We start from the raw sequence: 27,959 nt of genomic DNA, 5'->3' as shown, positions 1-27,959 counted from the left end.
CTGCAGTATTAAAGATGCACTATGCCTGTGCATCTGTCTTGCAGTCTGTCCTACAGCACTTCTAATATGATAGCTTTATAGTGTTCCACTGTATTTAGGGCTGTGTAGGTGGAGAGTCCCTCTTGTAGTAAACCCTCCTCCTCTTTTTCTCTTGTCACCAGCCTTAAGAAATCTACCATCCACATTCACTAATTCAGCTGAAAACCTGCCTGATTCTCAGGAGAGGCAGCATGTCAGAGCTAAACTGCACAGTTCCAGTGGACAAGCACCCAAAACAGCAGGCATCTACACCTAACAATAATGCCATGCCACTACCACTCATAACCCAGGCTGACTCCCGGGATAAATGGAGCAAGAAGATGGATTTTCTACTTTCCGTCATTGGATTTGCTGTCGACTTGGGAAATGTGTGGCGCTTTCCTTATATCTGTTATCAGAATGGTGGCGGTAGGTGATGACTGTTACCTTTACCTGAAAAAAAAATTGCTATTTTATACAGGTTTTGCAGTGATGAGATTATCAAGTTTAAGGAACTATAACATTTAAAAATAGGTTGTTCCCACAGAAATGGCCATACGTGATACTAAAATTCTGCAGGATTATGCCAGTATTTATATATATATATATATATATATATATATATATATATATATATATATATATATTTTATTTTTTTTTTGTTTTGTTTTGTTTTTTTTGTTTTTAATCACATGCTTTAGAATAACTAGTTTTCCAACTTTCCTGTTCTTATTACCTTATTTTTTCACATGTGAAGAGTTAATATGTACTTTACATCATTGCAATCCTTTCTATTTTCAACAGGTTGATCCTATGTACTTTATAAAATGCAGCATCACTTTCTTCTCCAGTTGTAGATTATTCTAAATACATTTTCTCAAAGCACGAAAATAATATAACAGAAAAACTGCAAGGCTAAGACAGACAAACACCAGAGCTACACCTGCTACACCTGTTGTAAAACTACAACTCACTGTAAACCCATCCCTCTTTTTCACACACCTACAGAGACACATCTTAGCAAGTGAGATGATACTGGCTTTAATGAGATTTATAGTTCTGCAGCAATTGAAGTATCAAAAGTTGTAATAAGTTGATGTTTTGTGAAAAAGATTTACATTTAACTATAGATTTTGAGATGTCTTTTAACCAGAATCTGGTTTTGGTAAAAGTACTATTGACATTTGCTCCTTCTGTAAACAAATGGAAGTGTCACTGTTGCAACCTACAAATTCATCCTACATTTGTCCCAGATATTGAGCAAGATGTTCTGTTAATTCTGTGTCCTAATAAATGAAACACTTAGAAGTGCCAAATAGGATAAAATCGTTCATACCTAACTCAGTGATTATCATGCAGAAAGCACCATTTAGGAGATAAGGGGCCCGATTCACTAAAGTCCAAAATAAGAAGTGCTATTTATAGCATGCGTTAAAAATCTTATCACTTCTTATTTTTCGCTCGATTCACTAAAAGGACACTTGTCATAATTAAGAAGCGATGTTCTTGGCGTTATTTATCTTGCGATGACATATTTTCAAGCAACGTGATGCATAATATGTTGTGCGCTGCGTAATATATTGCTTGAAAATATGTCGTCGCAAGATAAATAACGCCAAGAACATCGCTTCTTAATTATGGCAAGTGTCCTTTTAGTGAATCGAGCGAAAAATAAGAAGTGATAAGATTTTTAACGCATGCTATAAATAGCACTTCTTATTTCGGACTTTAGTGAATCGGGCCCAAGATCTGCTAGACTTGTCACATTATATATATTAAGAGGTATTCAAAAGAAAATAGGGAAGAAAAAGGGAACGGGAAAGGGATAAAATGCTATGGTGCAAACATAACAGTGCTAAAGAACGACTGTATGAAGAAGAGAGAATCAAACAAAGACCACTTAGGAAGATATGTTTGAATGAATCTCTGTTACAATATAGAGGTCTGAAGGTGTGTTGTGCCATCTGTGTATTTTCAGTTCTATTGTGTCAGCACTGGTATTTAAATATGTTTTATTTAACCTCTTCTCCCTCACATCAGGTGGAGAGCTGGCTTTCCAGTGCAAAGGGGTTAACATTTAGGAAATGTTGTTCACTTGTTGGCAAGTGAAGGGTTGAAGGGAATTGCCTCAGAGGAAAGCAAGTGAAACTGTCATGAGAATTGGTAATTTAAAATAATAGAATGCTTTATTGGGAACAGTATTTTATCCATGATGAAATCCGACTGGAAGAGAGTATTGGGCAATGTTTCTTAAGGTTTCTCAGGGGACCCAAATGAAGTCAATAAATCAGCTTCCCAACCCAATAATAGGTTTAGAAACAGTGCTGAACCTTATTATAATTACTATTTTCTACTGAAAAAAGAAACTTGATATTATTGCAGAGGATAATGGGGACGAGCTCTCAACAACATGTTGATCCAAAATACAAATATATGTGTGCCACCTGGTATAGGGGCTCTGAGCCAAAACAGTTCTTTTGAGCAGTTAATTCTGCCACATCTCTTTTACACATTTAAGTGTGTAGAATGTTGCCCAAGTAAAACATGCAACTCAATGATTGCCATCTAATAATATATATATATATATATATATATATATATGGATACTCCTATAAAATACATACAGTACCATGTGTTATCAGACTATTTAAAAACCCTTCCAAATATAGGTCATATTTACGGATGTGGCAGGGTGTCAAGTGCAAAAAAACGACTGCAAACCACCATGTTTTATCCTTTTGCACACTGCACTAACATCGTCACCTGTGAAGTGCATGGTCTACTCTCTCCCAACTCCTTACCATCCCCTAATTTGTGTCATTTGGATAGGGAGCACCAGCAAGCTCTGCCATTTTAGCACTTAGTTACTACCTGCCCTATGGCACGAGGTAAGTAAAGGGCTGCCTTGCACCCATTGGCACTGCATGCTGCACCTTGTGCCAGAAAGCAAAGACTTTCTAAATGAAGGGGGTGCGAGTTTGAATCCCTAAGTGCTCTAGCACTTGCGTCCAGGGCATTAATAAATGAGCCCATTCATGTTCCCAGTTGTTCAACCTGGCAACCTGATTACTGTTTTCTGTAGCAGAGCATTGCATTGTTTTAGACATAGGTCAAAACAGGAATATATAGTGATAATTTTTACTGGCTAAATTAGTAGATTATAAAATGCAAGCTTTTGCACAGCTTATGTAACTGCTTCAGGCAGGGTGTCTTCAGATTTAGGTTTGTTCTGAATGAATAAAACATACTTTTTTTTATCTTTTTTGCTTCTTTTTTATCCTCCTTCTTTATGGTAACTATGTACTCAGGTGACACTAGGGGAGATGCACACATTAAGGTCAGGTGGCACCCCAGTAACATTGGATGAACCCAAAGGCAATGTGGCTAAAGCTGGTAAACAGGCTCTGACAGCAATCAAGCTTGCATATCTGGCCAAAGGTTGCCAAATACATTTGATAAAGCCTAGCAACCCTGGATATACATAGAGGCACTTACTTTGGCAGCTGTATATAATATAGCAATTGTCTAGAAAAAAATGTAATTGTGATATACAATGGTCTCTGCAGCCAGACATGCAAACCACATCTTCCACCCTCCAATCCTCTTTTCTTTTATTTTCATTTCCTTCTTGAAATTAACAAATATATAACAAGAATTTCAAAAAACAAAAAGAAAATAAATTTCAAAGCTATTGAAAAGCTCATTCAAGGCCATGATAACTACGCAGAATGTTTTGTTACCACTGTCAGCCAACTAATTGTTGAAGAATGTAGGAGATTGAGTAAAAGTACATGCAATAGGCAATGATAATGTTAACCAGTCTTGGTAACTTCATAACTAAAAATATAAGGTATACAGATGACAAGAATGTCCCAAGAACTTAACAAATCTGAAGTGACAGCATAGTCAACCATGCCCACCTTGGATCAAATCAGCTCTCAGTTTATACTAAAAGATCCAGTCTTCATTATTTTCCCTTGAAATTTTCTAAAAGTACCTTAACCTAATGTTTTTTTCTGGTCACAAGCAACACACTTTGAGTCAGTGATAGATTTGACCTGATTTAACTGGCTAATTCCAGACAAACAGCTTGGTTTAATTAGGAAAAAATGTTTGGTTAAGAACGCACAATAATGAACCACTTCCAGGACACTGCAAAAACTATAAGAACAAAATAAAAAAATATTTGTGAAAAAGACTAACTAAGCATTCACTAGTTTGGGTGTGTGTTCATATCAACAAAGGTCAATTACAGATTTCTGAAGCGTCATATGTTATTTGAAGGTGGAATGCCAAGCAAACAATAGGGCAGAACAACTGGCTCATAAGGTTCCAACCTAGTAAAGCCTCATGAGGATTTACTTGTACAGGTATTATCCAGAATGCTCGGGACCTTGGGTATTCTGGATAAGGGATCTTTCCATAATTTGGATCTCCATAACTTAAGTCTGCTAAAATCATTTACATATTGAATAAACCGAGTAGGATTATTTTGCCAATAAGGATTAATTATATCTTAGTTGGAATCAAGTACAAGGTACTATTTTATTATTACAGAGAAAAAGGAAATCATTTTTAATAATTAGATTTGTTCACTTATAATGGAGTCTATGGGAGATGGCCTTTCCGTAATTCAGAACTTTCTGGATAATATGTTTCCGGATAAGGGATCCCATACCTGTAATTGCTTTGCTATGCAAGTGAGGGTCCATACCCTTTTTGTGTACTACCTAGACCCTTTCTACTATGGTTTCTTATATTAATAAGGCATTTTCTATATTTAGCCCTGTGTACCCCCATGCACCAACAAATCATCTGTTGAATATTCTTCATTAATAGAATATATGCAACAGGTATTATACATGTGAACATGGTAGACACAGAGTAAAGATTCGACCAAATATTAATTCAGTGAAAGGAGAGCAAATACAGTCTGTAATAAAGAACTTTGATTGTATGAATATAGAAGATAGAAAGCAATACATTAAATGTGTGAAATAAAGTATATGGTTAAACATTCCACATTCAGATACTGAAAAATGTAATCACTGTTTCAAATACTTGAATCTTTAGACATGTGGGTTCTGTATATACTATATTACGGCATATACATGCAAACTTGCTTTAAGATTAGTTGCCCTTTAAGGAGCTGATGATGATCGATATGGCCATGGTACTGAGCAGCCATCAGACTCTGACTTAAAATACCTTTTTTTCTAAAAGCTATATGTTCTTGGTTTCCAGGCATTATTACCATGATTTAAAATGATTTGATTACTAGGGTTTGTAAGAAACCATTTGTAGATCTACAATTGCAAATTATGAGATGTATTTCATTGTATATTCACAAAGAATGTGTTTTTAAGTATCTCTATTTGCTGGAATGTTACCAAAAGTTGTCCCTGATCTTGAGCAGGCACCCATGAGCAGGCACCCATGAGCAGGCACAAAGCATTGCAGAGATGGTGCCCCCTGTACTTACCTGCTACATGAATCAGCCAGTATATGCACTGTTCTGACTGCTTTGCAGGGCATTAATGCATTTTGTGACATAATGTTTGTTAAGTAGTAAATTATCAGCTTGTAGTTTATTTTTGCCTATTTAAATGTTTGCCTGTGTCCAAACCTAATATAACCTGTGATGTTCCGGCTGTTACTAAACTTACAGCTGTATAAAGACTTAGATGATTACCTTACCTGCCTTTTGTTGAATCAATAGTGTTCTGTGATCCTTATTTTGACATGCAGGTAGAAGAAATTGGTCTAGAAAAGAACAGAATTTGTCTTAGTGAGAGCACAAAATAAAAATAAAAAGATAGTTTCTTTAAATGTTATATGTTGTGCTGCTTTATTGGAAATTTCTCCAAAATCAATAGTATCACACTGTGTGAGGTCAGATTATACTGGATGTATATGATTTATCATGTGCTGTGTGATGAGGCTGATTGCTACATGTCCTCTTAAAGGAGAAGGAAAGGCTTAATCACTGGAGCAGTGCCAATGTGTTAGACCCTCCCCCATTTACTATATACTCTAATCTCAGACCCCAGGACATTGCCCTTCTTGGCTAAAAAATGTACCAGCTCAGGGTACTATTGTAGGGAGTACTAAGCTGCCATCTTGCTCCCAGTCTCTGTGATCAACGCAATTGCTTGGGTTTAAGTGCATGGGCAATAACACAACCTAAGTGCAACACTGACCTACTGGATTTTTTCTATAGAAACTGGCAAGGAGCCAGAGATAAGTGATTGGTTGTTGCTGGGGGGATGACTTAAAAAGTGATACCCCCAGTAGTTCTGAATTTAGTTGTCCTTTCAAGCCTCCATGTTATATCTCCAGCATGAGTCAGACACTATTGCAGGGCTGTAGGGAAAAAGTGACTGTATAAGGTAAAGAACTGGTGCTTCAATTAATCTATTAAAGTTGTTTTTGCAAAATTTGTAACTGCTAGAAATCTGTATTGGATAGTCTGCTGCAAATAGTTGTAATGGTTGATCTACAGCATAAGTGATGGTGTAATTCAGATGGAACGTGTAGGAATGCCTGTAGGTATAACAAAACACACAATGCGAATGCTGAAATTGCTGCCTTCTGAAAGAAGATGTAAAGCACAGTGTGTTGCACCTTATGCACTATTCTGGTTTTGATGTGTTGAATTAACTTGCATGATGTAGAAATATTAAGCATGCTCAGGCAGAGTGACCTTCATTGTAATTCAAATTGTGGCACCACGTCTTTGTGTGAAATATGTTGCCACCATATTAAATTAGTCCCTCTATTTTGAATAAATGCTCACTGGTAATATTAATCATCAACAGGGCAAATACAGAATGGGATGTCATTTTCTGTAAACATAATTTGATATTTTTGAAAGTATAATCAGAGGTTGCAGTCTGCATGTATGTCTGGCGTGTCTGCAATACTTTTAAGTGGTCACAGATGGGTCAACATGTTAAATATTTAGTCCATTAGCCTGCATGCTGTTGGGTTAGATACGTGTATAATTTAGACACTTGTGTGGATGTGGATTCTGGGCTAATACAATTACATGTTGACAGCTGACACCATACACATCAAATTTGATTATTGGTCTGTTTAATAGCTTTGGCAGATAGACACCAGCAATAGAATGTAGAATCTAATATGACTGATTATATTACATACATTTATGTGGAAAGGCACTTTTGACTCTGGATCTGATTATACAGTACCTATTAACTCACATAATTCCAAAGAGATTCTACAACTACACTTTTGGTCTGACCCATTTCCATTAATCAAAACGGCATATTTATATCTTTGTAAACCACTTTAAAAGAATGGATTTTTTAATGCTTATGTACCCTGGGGTGATATTAGCACCAAATATATAGGCATCTTAAATATTCAACAGATTAGTTACCAACACCATATATTATAACTGATCTTGCAAATAAATGCTTAATTATTAATTATGCAATATGCCCAATTAATTATTTACAACATTCTCAGATACAAAAGCAAAAGCAAGAATTTGCTTGCATAGTAAAATGAATCAAAACTCAGCTTTCCTAAGGATATTAACCCATTGTTAGCTATTTGTGAAAATTAGGGGGAAAAAATCACTTTGGCAAAGTGACTTAAAAATAGTCCTGACCATAGATAACTTTGCATTATACCTATTACAGCTATCCAGCAGCAGCCTGAAGGCTGAATGTGGCCGTTCATGGTATTTTTATTATTCCCAGACTGTTTCAAATCTCCACTGACCTCTTTGGATAACATGATCATTTTACTATAATCTGCTGGAAATGTATAGCAGCAATGGAAACCATTGGGCAGCACTGTGCTACATGTTCAAGGGACAGATGATATTGAAATGATGATGATATTATACACAGGCATTTGTCGAAAACTATAACGTTTGTAAATCTGCAAACTGAGCTTCAACACTATATGGGTAGAAAGCCTTTGCACTACCAGAAACTATTACTTTCATCCATAATTTACTAAAAAGTTTTAAATGTGTCTTCCCATGTGACTGTAGTATCTGTTTGTAGAATTTCCATGCATTATAATTAATGGGAATTTATTACATACCGGTGCATTTTTGTCATTTGTACATACTGTAAATTCTGAAGTCAAAATGCAGTGCATAAATATGATTGTAATTGGCTAGTAATTGAAAGCTTATAAAGCTTGTAGAGAAAGAGAGAAAAAGAAGAAATACTTCACTCAAAATGACTACAGATCAAATATTGCATTGTCACTTGCACACTGCTGTGTCTGTGCATAAGAACGTTACAACAGCAAAACAGCACATTTCCCACCATAACAGTTTTTATGCAAAATAAAAGAAAAATAAACCCAGAGCAAATTTTGAATATACCTTAATTAAAAGGTTTTTTTTTTTATTAATAAATGTATTTGTATATGTCATTGGATCCATCCAATTCTGTTTCTAATTATGCAAAAATACTGTTGGGTGAAGTTCCCCTGATCCCAACTTTAACAGACTTTCAATTGTCTAGAAGGTTTAGCAAAATAAAAGTTCTTTATTAATTAATCTAAATTAGCACAAGTAAATTGATTCAAAAATTCAGTATCAGAGTCGACCCTCTACATTTTTCATACAGCAGCAAAATTCAAGTTGGACATGTATTAGGAGCATATGTATGTTACACATATCTAGAATACATGTAATTATCATTTATATTTATACTGTAAATTATACTGTAAATTATTTTGAGGAACAAAGCATGGTTTGCATTGGTGTAATAGAGGTTGGAGTGATTGCTTGTGTTTTAATTTTTACACCAGAATAAGCTACACAGTATCATATTGGGCTGTCAGGGCCTACAATAATCCCCTAGAACAGTGCTGTCCAACTTCTGCGGTGCCGAGGGCCGGAATTTCTCTAGCATTCATGGTGTAGGGCCGCTAATGGAAGCCAGTTTTGACCACTCCCCTTTTTTACACCACACCCACTTCAAACCACACATATTTTATCACAATGGTAGTGCAGCAAAAACCCAAATGCTTGGTCCTCACTGCTGGGATATCAACCATCATTCATATGTGAAAGAATTATATTATGTCATATTAAGATATACCCTTAAATTCATATGCCTCCTCCTCCCCTGTGGATAGCACAGCAACCCCCAGCACAAAATTACACACCTTAGGGACCATTTAATGGCTATTTCCAACTACTAACAAACCCCCAGAACAAACCCCTGCCAGGTTCACCTCCCACAGGAAGCATAGGGCAGGCAGAGTATGGCACACACAGGCAGCCTGCCCTTAGCTGCCTGTTTGTGCCATACTCTGCCTGCCATATCCTGTTTGTGTGTGCCATACCCTCCCTGCCCTATGCTGCCTGTGTGTGCCATACTCTGCCTGCTTTACCTGTTTGTGCCATACCCTCCCTGCCCTATGCTGCCTGTGTGTGCCATACTCTGCCTGCCCTCTGCTGCCTGTGTGTGCCATACCCTCCCTGCCCTATGCTGCCTATGTGCCATAATCTGCCTTATTTATGATGCCTGTGTGTGCCATATACACAGGCAGCATTGTCCAGGCAGTACATACAATGTCTGAGGTGTGAACAGGTGAACAATGTGGGTGATTACAGCCCTACAGCCCAAGCCTGAGGTGTGAACTGCACGGGGTGAACAATGCAGGGATTAAAATGTGTGAACAACACAGGGGATTACATTTTTAAACAATTCAGGGGGATTACAGCCTGAATCTGAGGTGAGAAAAATGCAGGGGGCTAGTTAATCTCAGTACTGATACCATTTAAAGTTTACACAAAGGTAAGCCATCAAAGCAGCCAGACAGGTGGAGGGCCACACAGAGGGGGTTGCCGTCCGCCAGTTGGACAGCACTGCCCTAGACCAAAGAGAACTCTCTCTCTCCTCTGTTCTTTTTTTTAATTATGTCATTACACAAATTCTCTGCTTTTCTTTTGATCTCTTTTCCCTTAGGGGCCGATTACTAACCCACGAACGGATCGAAAGCGTCCAAATGCGTTTTTTTTCATAATGATCGGTATTTTGCGATTTTTTTTTTGTCGCCGTCGTGACTTTTTTGTAAATTGTCGCGACTTTTTCGTAGCCGCTACGACTTGTGCGAATTGTCGCAACTTTTTCGTAGCCGTCGAGAAAAAATCGGAAAGGTTTGCCCGTCGTTTACTAGCGCTCAATACGAAAAAGTCACGACAATTCGCGCAAGTCGTAACAGCTATGAAAAAGTTGTGACAATTCGCGCAAGTCGTAACGGCTACGAAAAAGTCGCGCCGATTCACGAAAAAGTCGCGACATCGACGAAAAAAAATGCAAAAAATACGAAAAAGTCGCAAAATGTTCGTTTCTAATCCGATTTTTTCCCATTCGGGATTCTGATTCGTGGGAAAATGTGAAAAATTCCGATTTGAAAACGAACATTTTGCGACTTTTTCGTATTTTTTGCGATTTTTTCGGCGTCTTTACGACTTTTTTGTTACCAATACGATTTGCGCGAAAAAACTTGAGTTTTTCGTAGCCATTCCAAAAGTTGTGCAAAATCTGCCGATTTTTTCGTAGCGTTAAAACTTGCGCGAAAAGTTGCGCCTTTTTCGTAGCGTTAAAACTTAAAAGGTGCGACGTTTCGCGCAAGTTTTAACGCTACGAAAAAAGCGCAACTTTTTGCGCAAGTTTTAACGCTACGAAAAATCGCCAGATTTTGCGCAACTTTCGGAATGGCTACGAAAAACTCGCGTTTTTTCGCACAAAACGTATTAGTAACGAAAAAGTCGCGACATTTTTCCGAAAAAATCGCAAAATACCAATCATTACGAAAAAAACGCAATCGGACGCATTCGGCCCGTTCGTGGCTTAGTAAATGTGCCCCTTAGTGTAGTTTTTCCTCTCATTTATGTATTTTGTTTCTCCCCAATACCTTGTTTTTAACTTTCATTTTGTTTTCTCTCATTCTTATTTCTATCTTATCTAGAAATAGTACATACATAGAAGGTCAAATGCTTTAGTGAAAAGAAAGACCCACAGTATGGTTTATCATTAACCAAGCAGTGTTTTATTTAGACCCTGAAGAAAACAAGATATTTATGCAAACTCCTATCTTTTAAGGAAAGAAGTGATAACGAGTGTATTAATGGTAAACTACACTACTAAATTATAAAGCTTGTCATTTCTGGGAGAGGCAGGGGCTATGGCACACAGGGTGTCATTTTATTTGGCATTATGGGGGAATAAAATAGTAGTGCATTTCCACAAATATTGAGCATTAATAATTATGAATATGATACTTTACATCACTAAAGTAATTCAGGCAACTGTAATGGCAGTATTGGATTCTTTACATAAAATGTTTAAATCACAATGTACCGGACACTTCTTCTTACAGTTAGACTTTTCTGGAGTGTCAAAGGGTAAGGCTTTCTTTTGTACATTACCTATATGCAGTGCTCCTTTAGCTAGGAATCACTAGTAGTTTAAACTTGAGCAATCCAAATCGGGTATGGTTAAATAAGTTAAATAAAGCAACAAATGGGCTTCTAGTCTAAAGCCTCAATTACCTAGATGACTTGTGCCTGGGTTTTTAGTAGCAACTATTCCTAGCTAACTATCCTCAAGTAAAATTACAGCTGAAAAAAATGGTTAGACCTAGGGCCATACTTCTTCACCATATTTAAAGGCGGAGTCTGTTTTTAAAGTAACTTAGTTTAATGTAGAGAGTGCTATTCTGGGACAATTTGCAACTGGTCTTCATGTTTATTATTTGCTATTTTTAAATTAATTAGCTTTTTGTTCAATTTAACCTAGCAATCAGACTTGATTTGAAAAAGAGACTAAAATATAAATAGAGGGGGGTAGGCCTGAATACAGTAGAAAGGTAAGGAATTAAAAGTAACAATAACAATAAAATTGTAGCCTCACAGAGCAATCATTTTTTGGCTGATAGGGACGGTGACCCCTGGAAAGAGTTAGAAGAAGAGGGCTAATAATTAAAATACTATACAAAATAAAAAATGAAGACCAATTGAAAAGTTGCTAAGAATAGACCATTCTATAACATACTAAAAGTTATGCTAAACGTTTACCACCCTAAAAGTAATAAAGACTGGGAAGCTATTAGCCAGCTGAGGCGAATTGGTCCCCATCTTTATGAGATGCAGTCCATGCATTCATGTGTTTGGTTTACATTCTCATCAATGTACAATAAAGTAAACAGTTTTGGTGTTTTGCAGACCAATTAAAATGCATCCAATTTCATCAGTATTCTTCTCTGCACTTCAGGAGCATTCCTGATTCCATATACCATCATGGCAATTTTTGGAGGGGTCCCTCTCTTCTACATGGAGTTAGCTCTTGGTCAGTTTCACAGAATGGGTGCTATCCCTATATGGAAACGTATCTGTCCAATCTTTAAAGGTAAATATTGCTTCAAATAGTTATGCATAAAGTGATACCTTTGTTAAATATGATGATCTGCACTTTGTTTTGCCTTTTCAACTGAAAGTATCAATTAAATGTATGATGAAGTCATGAATATATTGCACACCTTATTGTTGCATTACTGCCAACTATCAATACATTTTTTCATAAATTCCAGTCTGCTAACTGAACTACTTATATGTGGACTCCATCTTTGATTTAGTTGTTATTAAATAGCACAATTTTAGATATATATATATAGATATAGTTTACTTTAACCATAGGCATTTTTTTTCTCTATATAGTATATATTATTCCCAGAATGTGTATTTTTTTCCAACACCCGTAGTTACTATAAATTGACTGTGGGATTCTTTATGTCTTGTTTTAATGTATTACGAAAAAAATGCAAAAAATGTACCATTTGCCTGATGAGGTACATAATGCCAAAATAATTTGATTCTTTCTGAACATGTTGCCCAATATAATGGGAATATGGTGGGAAAGTATCTCTTCATTCTTCCCCACCACCCACAATAAGACAGACTTACAAAGGTAAGAAACATTAAAGGAAAACTATACCCCCAGAATGAATATTCAACAGGCAGTGTCAATCATATTTAGTGTTCTAGTAAAGAATCTTACCAAACTGGAATATATATTTCAGTAACTATTGCCCTTTTATAACTTTGTGTGATGGCCTGCATGCTCCCTTAGAGATCATCTGACCAAAAATAATGCATATCTAACTGTAACAGAAAGAAGTTTGGGAGCAAAAGACAGAACTTTGTCCATAAATTGGCTGATGTGGCCTGACATGTATGTTTCCTTGGTTTGTTTGTGTTCCCAGGGGGCGGCCCTTAATTCTAAAAATTGCAATTTTCTATTTAGGAGTACCCAATAGCACATACTGCTAAAAAGATATATTTTTATTTAAATGGTTTATGTAGATGAAGCAGGGTTTTACATATGAGCTGTTTTATGTGATATATTTTTATAGAGACTTACATTGTTCAAGGGTATAGTTTTCCTTTAAGCAGCATTCTTAATTTAAAGGAGAATCTATTAACATATATTATATTTAGATTTCTTGGAACCTCTCCACAAATGAAAAACACTGTTTATATTGTGCACCTAATATTTCAGTTGTCCATGTTTCTCTGCAACTATAGGACACTGGAACAGCTGTCATCCTTAAATATGCTTTACATATGTATAGCCACAGATTGTGCCATTGTGCCACACTTGCAGCCATACACTATGCCTACAGTAACTAGCAGTCTGTGACAATCACATATCGATTGTGATGTTAATATACTTCGATAGCAACAAACATTAGTTCTGAGGCAGAGTGATGGGACATGGTAAATGCTGCAGATCTATCATTTAAGAATTGTATTTGCTAGTACCTAAATGTTCAGTACATTGCCAGTCAACATTATTTAAAAAAAAATTAGTTGCAGAATAGTAACATACATATGAATGCATTAACATGGTTTTTATTTTAACGTTGTTTCTGAAAAGGCTGTAACATTGCATATATTGTATATATACTGCATCTGATTATTCTATAGCCATTTAAGACAGAGGCTGAAGTAATATATAACTACATGGTATTCATAGTCACTGTTCTTTTTTTACAGGTATTGGTTTTGCCATATGCATAATCGCTTTGTATGTGTCATTCTATTACAATACCATCATAGCTTGGGCTTTGTTCTACTTCTATTCCTCTTTCACTGAGACATTGCCATGGACAAACTGTGACAATCCCTGGAACACTCCTAACTGCACCAACTACTTTGGCAGGTCTAACATTACCTGGAACAATTACTCAAAGTCCCCAGCTGAAGAGTTTTATACGTAAGTGCATGTAAGTGGATATAACTAAGATGTTAAGGTTATATTTTCAGACATTTGCTAGTGGGCAAATCAAATTTACATTTTCTCTGCTAATTATTGTCCACTGTATGAAAATTACTGAATAATGTTCAGGTATTTTATTAAGTCTGCAGTATCACTATGGCTGTCCAGTGTGTGATAGTTCATTTTTGCTGCAGGAGAAAGGTCCTTGGAATTCATGAAGCAGAAGGCTTGGACAATGTAGGAGGCTTACGCTGGCAGCTGATTCTCTGCCTGTTTATCATATTTACCATTGTATACTTCAGTTTGTGGAAAGGAGTGAAAACCTCTGGGAAGGTATTAAGAGAGCAAAAAAAAACCAAATAACACTTTTTAATTCTTGGTCAGTAATTCAATTACACTAATGCTAACTGAGACTGGGATTGCTTATGCAGACAATTCTTGCTGTGACTTTCGTTTCAGGTGGTATGGGTGACAGCAACCCTCCCTTATGTGGTACTTCTCATTTTATTGATTCGAGGAGCTACTCTTCCAGGTGCATGGAGGGGGATTTTATTTTACTTAAGGCCCAAGTGGGAAAAACTTATGGATACTGCAGTAAGTATGCATGTTACATCATTTTTAGAATAGCACCAGTCAGCTTCTATTGGCATTCTGAGAGTCTAATAATACAGAAATAGAGCTGAAATAAAGAGTAGTATAATTGAGAAACTATATCTTGTTGTAGAGAGTAACTTGATTTTGTTTGTCATAGTTTAGAACAGGGATCCCCAACCTTTTATACCCGTGGGTCACATTCAAATGGGAAATGTATTGGAGAGCAACACAAGCATGAAAAAGTTTCCTGATGGTGCCACTAAGAACAATAATTGTCTATTTAATAGACCCTGTGTGGGCTGGCAGCCTACAGAAGGCTCTATTTGGCATTATACTAGGTTTTTATTCAACCAAAACTTGCCCCCAAGCCAGGAATTAAAAAATGGGCACCTGCTTTGAGGCCACTGGGAGCAACATCCAAGGGGTTGGGGAGCAACATGTTGCTCACAAGCCACTGGTTGGGGATCACTGGTTTAGAATCACAGATTTTATTTGTGTTTTCCCACTCAAATGCAAACAGATCATTGCATCATGAATAACAAATAAGTACAACAAAGGGCAATGTGAACAGTGCATAATAAATTGAGAAAATGAGAGATACAGAGCAATAGGAAGGGAGATAATAGAATACATTATTTAGGACATCTAAGAGGGCACCTTGGGCTAAACAAGCATGCATTAGTTAATATCTTGTTTTGTGTCTATGAAATGGACAGCTATCAAGACACCAAAATATTTCTCACATTTGTATTTAAGCCCCTGTTTAAGTACTAAGTGAGTTTATAGAAGGGGAAGGTATAGGGTATAAAAGAACAAGAGCTTCAAAAGAATTCATTGCTAAATCCCACACAGTAAAAATGTAAAATACTTTTCTACTAGTTAGTATTGCAGAGGTATTTAAAAATGAAGATTTGCTTCAAAGGAAAATACATGACTTTACCAATAAAATACAAATAACACGTTTATTTTTGCACTAACAATTACCAATTACAATGTCCCGCAGTCACCCAAAGTTTCCTCTCAAGACAACTTTGGGCGACTGTGGGACATCGCAGCGACACGTATGCCATCCCATTCTAGCCGGTGGGATGGCATTGCGGGGAGATTAGTTGCCCGAGACTAATTTCCCTGTGTACCACTGCCCTAAGTGTCCTATTCATTTACAGAAGTGCAGCAATGTTTACTCATAGATGTTATTGTTTACTCATAGATGTTATTGTTGCATAACTAGAACAGGCTTTATCTATCAAGCAATGTAAAATATCAACAGCCTTGTTCAAAACAACAAAACTTTAATTACACGGTACTGTTTTACTATGGACATTTGCATGAAATAGACATTTAAGTTATGTTAGAAGACTTAATGGGTGGCACTTGTACATGCAAGGATAAATTGTTTCACTTCTATTCTTTACTTTTCACTTATGTGCACACAGGAGACCCAAACATGTTGTGTGTAAATAATGTTGTTTGCAGTTCAGCTATTAGCATCTCAAAATATTGACATTGGTCTGTAGACAATATTCAGCAGAAGTGTGCCTTTAACTCATACTCGTAATGTAATGGTTGTTTAGTCAGGATCCCTAAAGCAGTGTATTTGACTTGCTCCAAATCATGTAGCCTACAATAAATAGAAGGAACACTGACCCAGAATGACATAAGAATAAAAGGTGTTTATTAGTCATGGTTTACACAAGGAATGTTTTCTTTCAGATCTCACTTACTGACAAAATCCTTCTATTTCATTTATTTCTGAGTGCTAGTGTACATAGACAATGTAAACAAGCTGAAATTAATTACAAAAGCCAACAATATGAGATGTCAGGCTAAACACAGTTAAAGGAACAGTAACACCAAAATATGAAAGTGTATAAAAGTAATTACAGTATAATGTACTGTTGCCCTGCATTGGTACACCTGGTGTGTACCAGACTCACGAGTCTTTTTCAGTGATTTTCTCGAAATCGCGCCGCCACGTCTGCCATCCCGCCAGCGACTTACATGTTCGCCGGTAGGATGGCAGGGGGAAGGCAACTCGGGGAGATTAGTCGCCCGCGAACAGGGAGTTTTGCCGCGGGCGACTAATCTCCCCGTGTGCCAGAGCCCTTAGAAGGACAACTATAGTTTATACAGTATAAACAAAACTGCTGTGTAGCCACGGGGGCAGCCATTCAAATGAGAAAAGACACAGGTAACGTAGCAGATAACAGATAAAACCCCATTATATTCTACAGAGCTTATCTGTTATCTGCTATGTAACCTGTGCCTTTTCTTCCCTTTTCCAGCTTTAATGGCTGCCCCCATGGCTACACAGCAGCTTATTTATATAAACTATAGTAGAGTTTCTGTAGCCAACACATTTTATCAGTGCAGGGCAACAATACACAATATTCTAATTACTTTAAAACACTTTCATTTTTTGGTGTTACTGTTCCTTTAAAGGTGCTGTAACATAGTTTTCACATTAGCACTGTTTATCAGCATCCTATTTTGATAATATATACAGACAAATATAAAAAGTATTAATTACAATCATTCTTTTACCCATATATATTTTTGCTGTTTTCATTTGAAAACAATATCATAAAATAAAAAAGCAAACAGCTGGGGCATATTCCTTGTATATCTCTATCATCCCCCACATCTGTCCTGGCAGCTGGTTTCACATCACAGACATACTCCCGCCAGAGGGTCAGGATAAATCCGAGATCTGAAGAGCAGGGATGGCATTATTATTATGTCTGCAGAGAAAGGGACTTGCAGAACAAACCCTTGGATATGGAAATGATTCATTCAATTACCCATCTCATTTTCTCCTAGTCTGTATTAATGCTGCTTCCTATGATTTTAAAAGCATTCTTTACAATACTCTTCCTGCTTGTAATTACAGACGAATGATTGCTTTACAATGTGAAATTTAATCAGCCTTACACTTTCAAATTAAAATGTTAAATAACACACACATCAGCCCAGCTCTAAATAACAGCTGCCAAGATATATACTCTCCTTCACAGTACCATCATTAAGTATATGTTCCCCCCTACAGCCAATCACATAGACAGGTGCTTGTTCTATGGCACACAAACCCAAAATTAAGCATTTACTTTCCATAACTGCACACAGGATATCAATTCCTCCAAAATGCTTTATTCACTGACATGCAGCCCTTTCTTCATGCAATTTACTTTACATACTATAAAAGTAGGTTACAGTAACTATTTGTTGCATGCATTTTTATATTGCACTTTAAAGGTTAAACAGAGTATTAATGCAGGAAAGGTGAAGAAATATTAAGCAGTTACTAAATTTACATATTTCTCTCATGCACTAATACCCAGTTAAACAACAAATATACATTGATAAAGATGAACTATGTTTTTACTGCATGTTAAGTGCAAAATACAAAAAAAGAAGTCACTCACGATTCAGTAGGTGCAAAAAACTGCCTCCATGCCAGTTTATTGGAGTAATCAGTGAGAAGGATACAGACGTTTCAGGAAACTCTCGTTCCCTTTTTCAATGTAGCATTCCCTGCGAGATGTTCCTGAAACGTCTGTATCCTTCTCACTGATTACTCCAATAAACCGGCATGGAGGCAGTTTTTTGCACCTACTGAATCGTGAGTGACTTCCTTTTTTGTATTTTGCACTTAACATGTCTATAGCCGGAAGCCACTGCCTTTAGGAATACGCACTCCAAGCAGGGCCGGATTTCCCTCTGAGGCGCCCCGAGGCCGCCCCTGTGGGTGTCCCCCTCTGCGCATGCGCGAATGCGACCCCCGTGCGCATGCGCAAACGTGCCCTCTCCCCAGTGCGCATGCGCAAACGCTCCTTTAAACTCCCATACGGAGCAGTGGGGAGAGGTCCCGACTGCTCCGTATGGGAGCCAAATTTAAAAATTCTCTTGCGGCGGGGCGGCATGCCGCCCCTAAACTTCTGCCGCCCTAGGCCCGGGCCTTTGTGGCCTCTCCACAAATCCGGGCCTGACTCCAAGTTAACTTTACTATAGACTTTATTTTGGATAGCACAACCGATTTTTTCTTTTTGCATTATGTATTTACTGCACCTGGACAGGAAAAAATCCAATGCATGCTATATAAGACAAACAAATAGCCAGCCCTGGCCCAGATAAGTATCTTGTTATAAGACATAATTTAATCCTGTCTTTACTTCTCTTTCAACTTTCTGCTGATAAAGAGATTTAATTAATAGTAAGCAAAATAACTGTTTTTTCCAGGTCTGGGTGGATGCAGCAGCCCAAATATTTTTCTCTCTGGGACCCGGATTTGGAGTTCTCTTAGCACTATCAAGCTATAACCCATTCCACAACAACTGTTACAGGTAGTTACCTTCTGTTGGGGCTAATATTACAGTATTGCAATCTTATTATCAACAAAAATGGGGAAAGATTTATATATTCAAATCTTATTATTATAATGTCCATCTGATGTGTGATGGCAAATGCCAGTAATGACGCAGTCCTGACACTAAAATGATTAGTGCAGTTGCCTTTCTGCATTTTGACTCGGGTTGTGGCGGGTGCATCTCCCCCTCGCGGCTGCAAATAAACTAAAAAAAGAAAAAATGCTGCATTGTGGGTAACAGATATGGCAACTTGCATCCAGTAGTAGAACAGGTTAGTGAATACCACCTCATTTAGCAAGTTACCTGCCAAATTTGCCTGCTCAGTGTGAGTTCCCATTGCACACAGAATTAAGCATTTTCTTGGGTGGCATGCACACTAAAGGAAAACCCTACAATATATAATAATTCTTTGATCTACTGCAACTTTAACCTCCTGGAATATGGGTGCAAGCTGCTGCTAAAGAGACCAAGTGAATGTGCAGAGGCACCGCAAAATATCTGCTGCTTCTGCCTACATTCAGGCAGAGACAATGGTTCTGGGTGCAGGCAGGGTATCAGGCTGCTGCCAGTGTAGGGGCTGACTCTCAGCCTGTGTTTTTCCACAGGCTGAGAATCAGCACAGTGTTGCACTGGCCTAAACATTATAAGGGGAGTTCATTTGCTGTCCCCAGTAATATTCTACCTAATGCAAAACTCTCACCATCCCTCACAGCAGAAAGGCCTTAGAAAATACATCATGTGTGCCTGTAGTTAGAGACACCATTGCTGATACATATAAAACACCTTTGCAGAAATATGTTTGAAAACAGCCCTGTGTGGCACTAGCCTTAGAGAAAAATGTTATGGTGCCTCTGCACATTCACTTTAGGATCAGCATGCACGCTATTCTATGAGGTTAAAGTTGCAGTAGACCAAGGTTGGTCTAAAGGATATTAAAATATAAAAAATAGGACTAATTTGTACTTGATTTACAGATTTTGTACAGTGTACCAACTGTATTTGCGACTGACCAAGATATACACCTGTGGAATTGGAGTAAATTGGATGATTGCTCCCCATGCATCTTGCACAATAATCAAAAACATTGTTTCCTTTTGTGTGATATAATGAAATTATACCAGAATCTCATTGCCATTTTTATACATTTCAACCACTTTGACATATTTCAGTATTGTATTTTATGTGAGCATTTCTGAACCATGTCCTCATTTTATGCCTTTCAGAGATGCACTTATTACTAGTACAGTGAACTGTTTGACCAGCTTCGTGTCTGGTTTTGTGATTTTCACAGTACTGGGTTATATGGCTGAAATGCGGGGTGTTGAGGTTGAAGATGTGGCAAAAGACAAAGGTTGGTGCAATAAATTCTGTCCATGGGATTTCACTTTATACTGTCAATAATGAATCCCTACCATAAGGAGACATTTTTAACTTATTGTTGTACGCTTTCCCGCTGTCCCTGAATATTGTGTTCATTAACCTTATTTCAGAATTATGCTGTAGAATTATAATTGTTCCCATGCCATGTCAAAACTAAGATGTGTTGTATCTAACTACCTTCAATATGTGAGACGCATAGGACAGAAGTGGTAATTCCCAATTAATTTACATTCCTATTACATTAAATCACCCAGATGTAGCATTCCCCCCGAAAAAAGATGATTCTGTTACATCAGGAGGGGCACATGCTGCCTGGCGCCTGAGCATTACAGACTGAACCAAAGTTACTGTTGCCTAAGACTATTTTCATTTACCTTCTTCACGTTTAAAAGTATCAGATGGAACCACACACTTTTAACAGTAGATTGAATAACTTAGTGCCATGATGCTTAATCACATATCTTCATTATTTGGACAGGTCCAAGTCTTCTTTTTATCACATATCCAGAAGCCATTGCAAATATGGTGGGATCTACATTTTTTGCCATAATATTTTTCCTGATGATGATAACCCTTGGTCTAGATAGCACGGTAAGCGCAAATGGATTCCTTGCTTCCCATACATGGCAGTAGTTTCTGCTTCATCTACATCAAATCACAATAGCTTCATTTTTATCTCTATTACTAGTATATCTACTAAAGAAAAACTTGAATTGCAGAAACTCAATATTTTTCAGTTGTGGGAAAACACTCAACAAAAATCTCATTGTTCCATTTTTTTAATGAGTTTGTAAAAAACTGACTTAAAAAAACTCGAAAAATGTTAGCTTTAATGTTAAAAATGCATTTTGAAAGTTTGTAAAAACATAAATATGGAAAAATTTGAGAGCTCGAATTGCAGGACAAAAGCATACTCGAATTAAGATAAATTTGCCCCATAGTGCCCAACTTTTGCCCCCCCGCCCCCCGTGATTGTGACTTTCCTCCTCCTTTAAAGCAGCAATCAAAATGCCCTTTTCCACAGCAATTACACAGTTGTGCTGTAGCTTGCTTTATACACCTGCTGTTGCGTGTATGCAAATAGTATATTTCACTTTGAAATTGATTGAAGAATGCAACCATAACTTTCTGACAAACCATCTCACTGTATACTATGTTATAAAAATAGTGACATATTGACTTATTTCCAGTTTGGAGGCTTGGAAGCCATTATAACAGCTGTTATGGATGAATACCCACATATATTGTCTAAGAGGCGAGAACTGTTTGTCCTCGGATTGGTGATAGTTTGCTTTACTGGATCCCTTAGCACCCTGACCTATGTAAGTATTCAGTATGATTTTTAAGTCCAGGCATGATGCATACACAAAATCCACTAATCTGCCAGACCTGTGCTTCATTTAACAGTTTTATCCTTAAAAGTTTTTCCACGTAGAGTATTAAAAGTTCTGCCATTGGGTTAAAATAAGTTAATTTACTTTGTACCAGTGCAGTTACCCACAAAACCAAGCAACAATTTGTTTTGATCAGTCTGCCACAAAGTACACATGAAACTACTAATTTGATATGTTACTATGATATTGTTCTTCTGGCATTTCAGTTACCTGCACCTGGACAGCACTGACAGCAGCTTAACTAAAAAGATGCATCAGGTTGATGTGACCCATTAGTCAACCTTTCAAATAATAAAGTATACATTAAAGCTGTGTCAGCTTTATTCAACTTTTTACAGAAATGGGCCACGTATTGTTGGCATCCAAGATAATAATTTTTTACCTCTGCCCCCCAATTGGTCTCTTTTTACATTACTATACCTCCAGGTAATAGAAATTAAACAACCCCCACCTCCCCCTGTTGGGCCCTAGGCACATCCCTCTGCTGCTTACCCCTAGTTCCAGCCCTAACCTTCTTCCAGTGTTTGGCACCGAAGCCACCACTGAAAAAACGCAATGATAAAATCACCTGGTAAAAAAGCCACGTGTATTTTACTAAACTTATGAACAGTGAAGCACTGATTATGTATAGAAATAGTGATAAATAGCATTACAGTATTTGTATTACTGTTGATTGAACCTGTTGATATAGTAGCAAACAAAATTTTAAACCTTCTCATTTGCCCCAGGGAGGTGCGTATGTTGTTAAACTTCTGGAACAATTTGGTGCTGGCTGTCCTATTATTGCAGTTGTGTTTTTAGAGGCCATTGCTGTATCGTGGTTTTATGGTAAGATCACCTTTATGCATTAACTGCTTCCATTTTTACATTGCTTTTGTACTCATGTCAAAGCTTCCAGTCCAAATTACACAGCAGGCATATTGTAGCTTCAGTTAGCAAAAGAAATCAGTGTATGGAAATACTAGTATCATACATGAAAAGTCAAAGGTGCTTTAGATAATTAAGTGAAACTGACGTAGGTTGGGATGTGTACCAATAGCTGTATTAAGGCTTTTATTAAAGTAGAGGAAAAGGAGAGATAACGTGTTTCATTTATTATCCGACCAAACTGAGTATGGCAGGCACATACTGTAGTTATTGGCAAATGCAGGTTTAAGGGGTAGTGAAAAATGGGAGCAGCGGCACGTTGTGTCTCCATTAAATATGCACTGCTCAGTATATCGTTTTACTGCTTTAATCCTATTATTCTTTCTTTAAATTAATGTGACAAGCTTTATTTATATCTAGCAAAAACATAACAATGAATCCATATTTCTCAGTGATAACTGCATTCTATAGTTAAATACTAAAGATGCAATTAAAAGCATAAGGACTTAATGTATATTTTTCTTTATAGGAATACAAAGATTCTCTAATGATGTAAAGTCCATGCTGGGTTTTGTTCCTGGAATATTTTGGAGGATTTGTTGGGTAGCAATCAGTCCTGCATTTTTAGCAGTAAGTATTACTATTATAACTCTGTGGAGTTTTATCATACTGACTATTATATTATTTATATTTGCTGCAATGTAAATACAGGTATAGGATCAGTTATCCATAAACCCGTTATCCAGAAAGCTTTAAATTACAAGAAGACCATCTCCCATAGATCCCATTTTAATCAAATAATTAACATTTTGAAAAATTAATTTCATTTTCTCTGTAATAATAAAGCAGTACCTTGTACGTGAGCCTAACTAAAATATAATTATTCCTTATTGGAGGCCAAACAATTCTGTTGGGTTTGTCTAATGTTTAAATTATTCATTTATTATTTATGTAGACTTAAAGTGGACCAGTCACGCAGGCATAAAACACTGTATAATAAAAGCAAGATTTTGGCAGGATTCAAAGCTTGCCTTAATAACAGTGTCCACATATGGTGCCTGCCTGCTTGCAGCAATTGTGAATTCCAAGGCTGAAGAAAATAAGATTAAAATAATTTCTACAGTGTAGGTGAAGGTTATTTTGCTTGACAAACACAATAGAAAACAATTTGGAATTATTTCTTAGGGTGACAGGTCCCCTTTAAAGTATGGTGTTCCAAATTACAGAGAGATCCCTTATCTGAAATACCCCAGGTCCTGAGCATTCTGAATAACAGGTCCAATACTTGTACATACATTTGCAGCGATGTGTATGTTGGCTGTTCACCACTGGTGTAGTTACAGAGGAAGCCCAGGGGACAGGGGGATCTGCTTTCTTATAGTTGCAAATAAATCCCCTCTCCCCATCAGCTGTCCTACCTGTGGGCATGGACCTGGGGACACAAGGGATGCGGGCGGTTGCCCGGATAGGAGTCCCTGTGCAGATTTTTCTGCAGGTGAGCCCAGCAAAGACTAGTTACACCACTGGTGTTCATTCTACATACTATGTTTTATATAGTCTTGTAGAAGTTATTCTGCTGCAAATCCATTTTGATTATTTTATATCTAAAGTAGACTTCCATTTATTTAAAAAACGTGTAATAGAGGGTGCCATCAGTACAAAGAAAGACTCTAACGACTCTGTCTCTTCACAGTTTATCATTGTCAGCTCTTTAATGGATCAGCCACCTCTTATATTATTTGATTATCAATATCCAAAATGGACTGTCTCTGTTGGATTTCTTATTGGAGCATCATCTTTCATATGGATACCTGTCTACATGGTGTACAAGTTGGTATGGACCCCAGGATCCCTTAAGGAGGTGGGCCTTTTTATTCTAAATGCAATTGAGCAAAAATGTAACTTTAAAAAGAGAGTGAAACAGCTTATTATAAAAATATAATATATGTAATCATAGGTGTCAATGAAAAACACTGCATCAAAATAATGCAGTGCCTTCTGGCCTTTTTCCATTATAGTGTAAGTGGAGTAATTTATGGCACCCGAGACCAACGAGTGGGTTAGAAAGTGAGTATGGGATACCAGCCCTGATTTTCGCATTCTTTATACAGCTTTTTGGCAAATAATTTTATACAACGCAAAACATTGTCCCCATGGTTTTAAGCAGCTATCGGCAGCTCCAGGTGTTTCGACTGATGTCCATTTCCCTGAGAAGAATTTAGCAAAGAACTAAGCAATCAAACTGCTGTTTCTTTTCACTTGACAAGCTGTTGGCAGCATCTGTGCTGATAAGCAGAAATCACTTATGAAAGTAGAATTTGGTGTTTCCTAAGCAATACCTGTACAAAGGTTTTTTTCTATTACAAAAAAACAGACTGGATCTTTTATAAAAAAATAAAGGGAACACAAAAATAAGACATCCTAAATTTTCAATGCAAATCAAACTTATCAACCCATGGAGGTCTGGATTTCTAGTCACACTCAAAATTAAAGCGGAAAAGAACACTACAGGCTGATCCAACTTTGATGTAATGTCCTAACCACAAGTCAAAATGAGGCTCGGTAGTGTGTGCGGCCTCCACGTGCCTGTATAACCTCCCTACAATGCCAGGGCATGCTCCAGATGAGGTGGCAGATGGTCTACTGAGGGATCTCCTTCCAGACCTGGGCTAAAGCATCCACCAACTCCTGGACAGTCTGTGGTGCAGTCTGTTGGTGGATGGAGCGAGACATGATGTCCCAGATGCGCTCAATTGGATTCAGGTCTGGGGAACGGGCGGGCCTGTCCATAGCATCAATGCCTTCATCTTGCAGGAACTGCTGACACACTCCAGCCACATGAGGTCTAGCATTGTCTTGCATTAGGAAGAATCCAGGGCCAACCGCACCAGCATATGGTCTCACAAGGGGTCTGAGGATCTTATCTCGGTACCTAATGGCAGTCAGGCTACCTCTGGCGAGCACTTGGAGGGCTGTGCGGCCCCCCAAAGAAATGCCACCCCACCCCACACCATCACTGACCCACTGCCAAACCGGTCATGCTGGAGGATGTTGCAGGCAGCAGAACGTTCTCCACGGCGTCTCCAGACTCTGTCACGTCTGTCACACGTGCTCAGTGTGAACCTGCTTTCATCTGTGAAGAGCACAGGGCACCAGTGGCGAATTTGCCAATCTTGGTGTTCTCTGGCAAATGCCAAACGTCTTGCACGGTGTTGGGCTGTAGGCACAACCCCCACCTGTGGACGTCAGGCCCTCATACCACCCTCATGGAGTCTGTTTCTGACCGTTTGAGCAGACACATGCGCTGGAGGTCATTTTGCAGGGCTCTGGCAGTGCTCCTCCTGTTCCTCCTTGCACAAAGGCGGAGGTAGCAGTCCTGCTGCTGGGTTGTTGCCCTCCTACGGCCTCCTCCACATCTCCTGTTGTACTGGCCTGTCTCCTGGTAGCGCCTCCATGCTACCACTAGAGTGAAAGCACCGCCAGCATTCAAAAGTGACCAAAACATCAGCCAGAAAGCATAGGAACTGAAAGTGCATTGCTGAGCAACACAACTGCAGTTTTACATATATAATATACTTAATATATAATAAAGTCGTTTATTTTGCTCTAGTCATTTATGCATGCAATCATTTTAAAAGTATAATATAGCTGAACTGAGATGTATTTGTAGTCTTTTTTTAAGCAGTGGCTGATTTATTATATATTTATTTTTCTCTGTGTTCTTTATCTGCACAACTGTTTGGCCCAGGTCATAAAGTTCAACTGATCTTTAGAATGAACCAGTAGCAGGCCTAGAGTGGGGAAGCACCCAAGAACCCCCCCCCCCCCCTACTCTCACCTCTGAAATGAAAACTCTTTCTCTGGAGTCCCAGTGTCAGAGGTAGTTTGTTACAAACCCAGTCTTCCCCTCCCAGCCTCTCTATGCTCACTGAACTCCTGAATTACACCCAGTGCAAGTGCACTGGGGCCCACTCTCTTGGTGTAGCCTGGCAGGAGACCAGCTATGGCCACAATTCTCTGAATCCCACAATGGCATGAAGGGAAGAGGGGGTCCTATGAAAAAATAGAACCCCTACACAAATTTTGCCCTTGGGTCTGTAAATCTTTACTTTAGCCAGTATGGATTTCCCAACCAGAGATTAGGATGGCGTGGAGTTACCCACAGCTCTAGGGGGAACCCCATTAAGTTTGAAATATGTCCTTTAACTACTTTTCTGTTGGCCTCTTTACCTTGACTGAGGCTGCCAGACAACATTGAAAGGAGCGGTGTTTATTATGAGACCGATCAAAGGAAAAGGAAACCCTTTAAATACCCAAACTGTAATTCACTATCCATAAATAAATGTATAAAAGAAGTAAATGAAGGGCTCAGCCTGAAAGACTGGCTTAGTCCTTATTTGTTATCTTGCATTTTTAAAGATCAGCATGAGTATTCACTCTTTTATGTATTTGTAACCTTTTGTGTGTGACAATGGTGGGCTAAACACAAATGGGGTTATGTAATAAAAGGCTCAATAAAAGGCAACCAATCAGCAGGTAGCATTTACTGGTCACCTGTTTAAAAGCAAACATCATATTGGTTTCTATGGGTTACTGCTCCTGGGCAAACTTAATTCCTTTTATTACATATGGGGCAAAGAACCTAAAGCCTGATGTACAGTACATGCACGTTCCTCTTCTTGAAATTGTGTGCTGCTTTCAGTGGGTAAATAATAAAATACAGCTTACAAGCCTTTCTTTTAGTGCTGCGTTCAGTCTGTAAGGCAGCGTTTTATTAAAATGTCAAACTGTTTGTTTCTTACTCCATAGCGCCTGGCTGTCTGTGTCCGACCAGAGAAGACAGTGAGGGATCAACAGCTAGATTCCATGTGCATGGCATCTGAACCATAACTATTGCAAGATCCATCACGAGCCAGACTAACGAGACGAGTAACAACGAATCAGTCACTGGTGCATTTTAATGGTGTCCCCCTTTCCTAATGTGGGGTTTATAAATGCAGTCACACTGATAAACTGTTGTAGGAGTTAACAAAGTAATTATTATCCAGATATGTATTTTTATT

The 27,959-nt window shown here is 38.0% G+C and overlaps 1 protein-coding gene across 1 annotated transcript; it reads left to right on the top strand.

The window, feature by feature from the left end:
• Positions 1-169: 169 nt before the first annotated feature.
• slc6a4l (solute carrier family 6 (neurotransmitter transporter), member 4 like) lies at positions 170-27,959 on the top strand. Its single transcript, XM_012969760.3, has 13 exons — positions 170-447; positions 12,294-12,428; positions 14,075-14,294; positions 14,492-14,630; positions 14,757-14,891; positions 19,128-19,231; positions 20,479-20,606; positions 21,114-21,226; positions 21,826-21,957; positions 22,758-22,857; positions 23,426-23,526; positions 24,590-24,757; positions 27,706-27,959. The coding sequence occupies exons 1-13, from the start codon at positions 231-233 to the stop codon at positions 27,784-27,786; spliced, it is 1,773 nt and encodes a 590-aa protein (XP_012825214.2). The 5' UTR covers positions 170-230; the 3' UTR covers positions 27,787-27,959.

The sequence above is a fragment of the Xenopus tropicalis genome, chromosome 1 (genome assembly GCF_000004195.4).
Source record: "Xenopus tropicalis strain Nigerian chromosome 1, UCB_Xtro_10.0, whole genome shotgun sequence".
Lineage (NCBI taxonomy): Eukaryota > Metazoa > Chordata > Amphibia > Anura > Pipidae > Xenopus > Xenopus tropicalis.
Note: the sequence above shows the minus strand (reverse complement) of the source record. Positions and strands in the feature narration are given on the sequence as shown.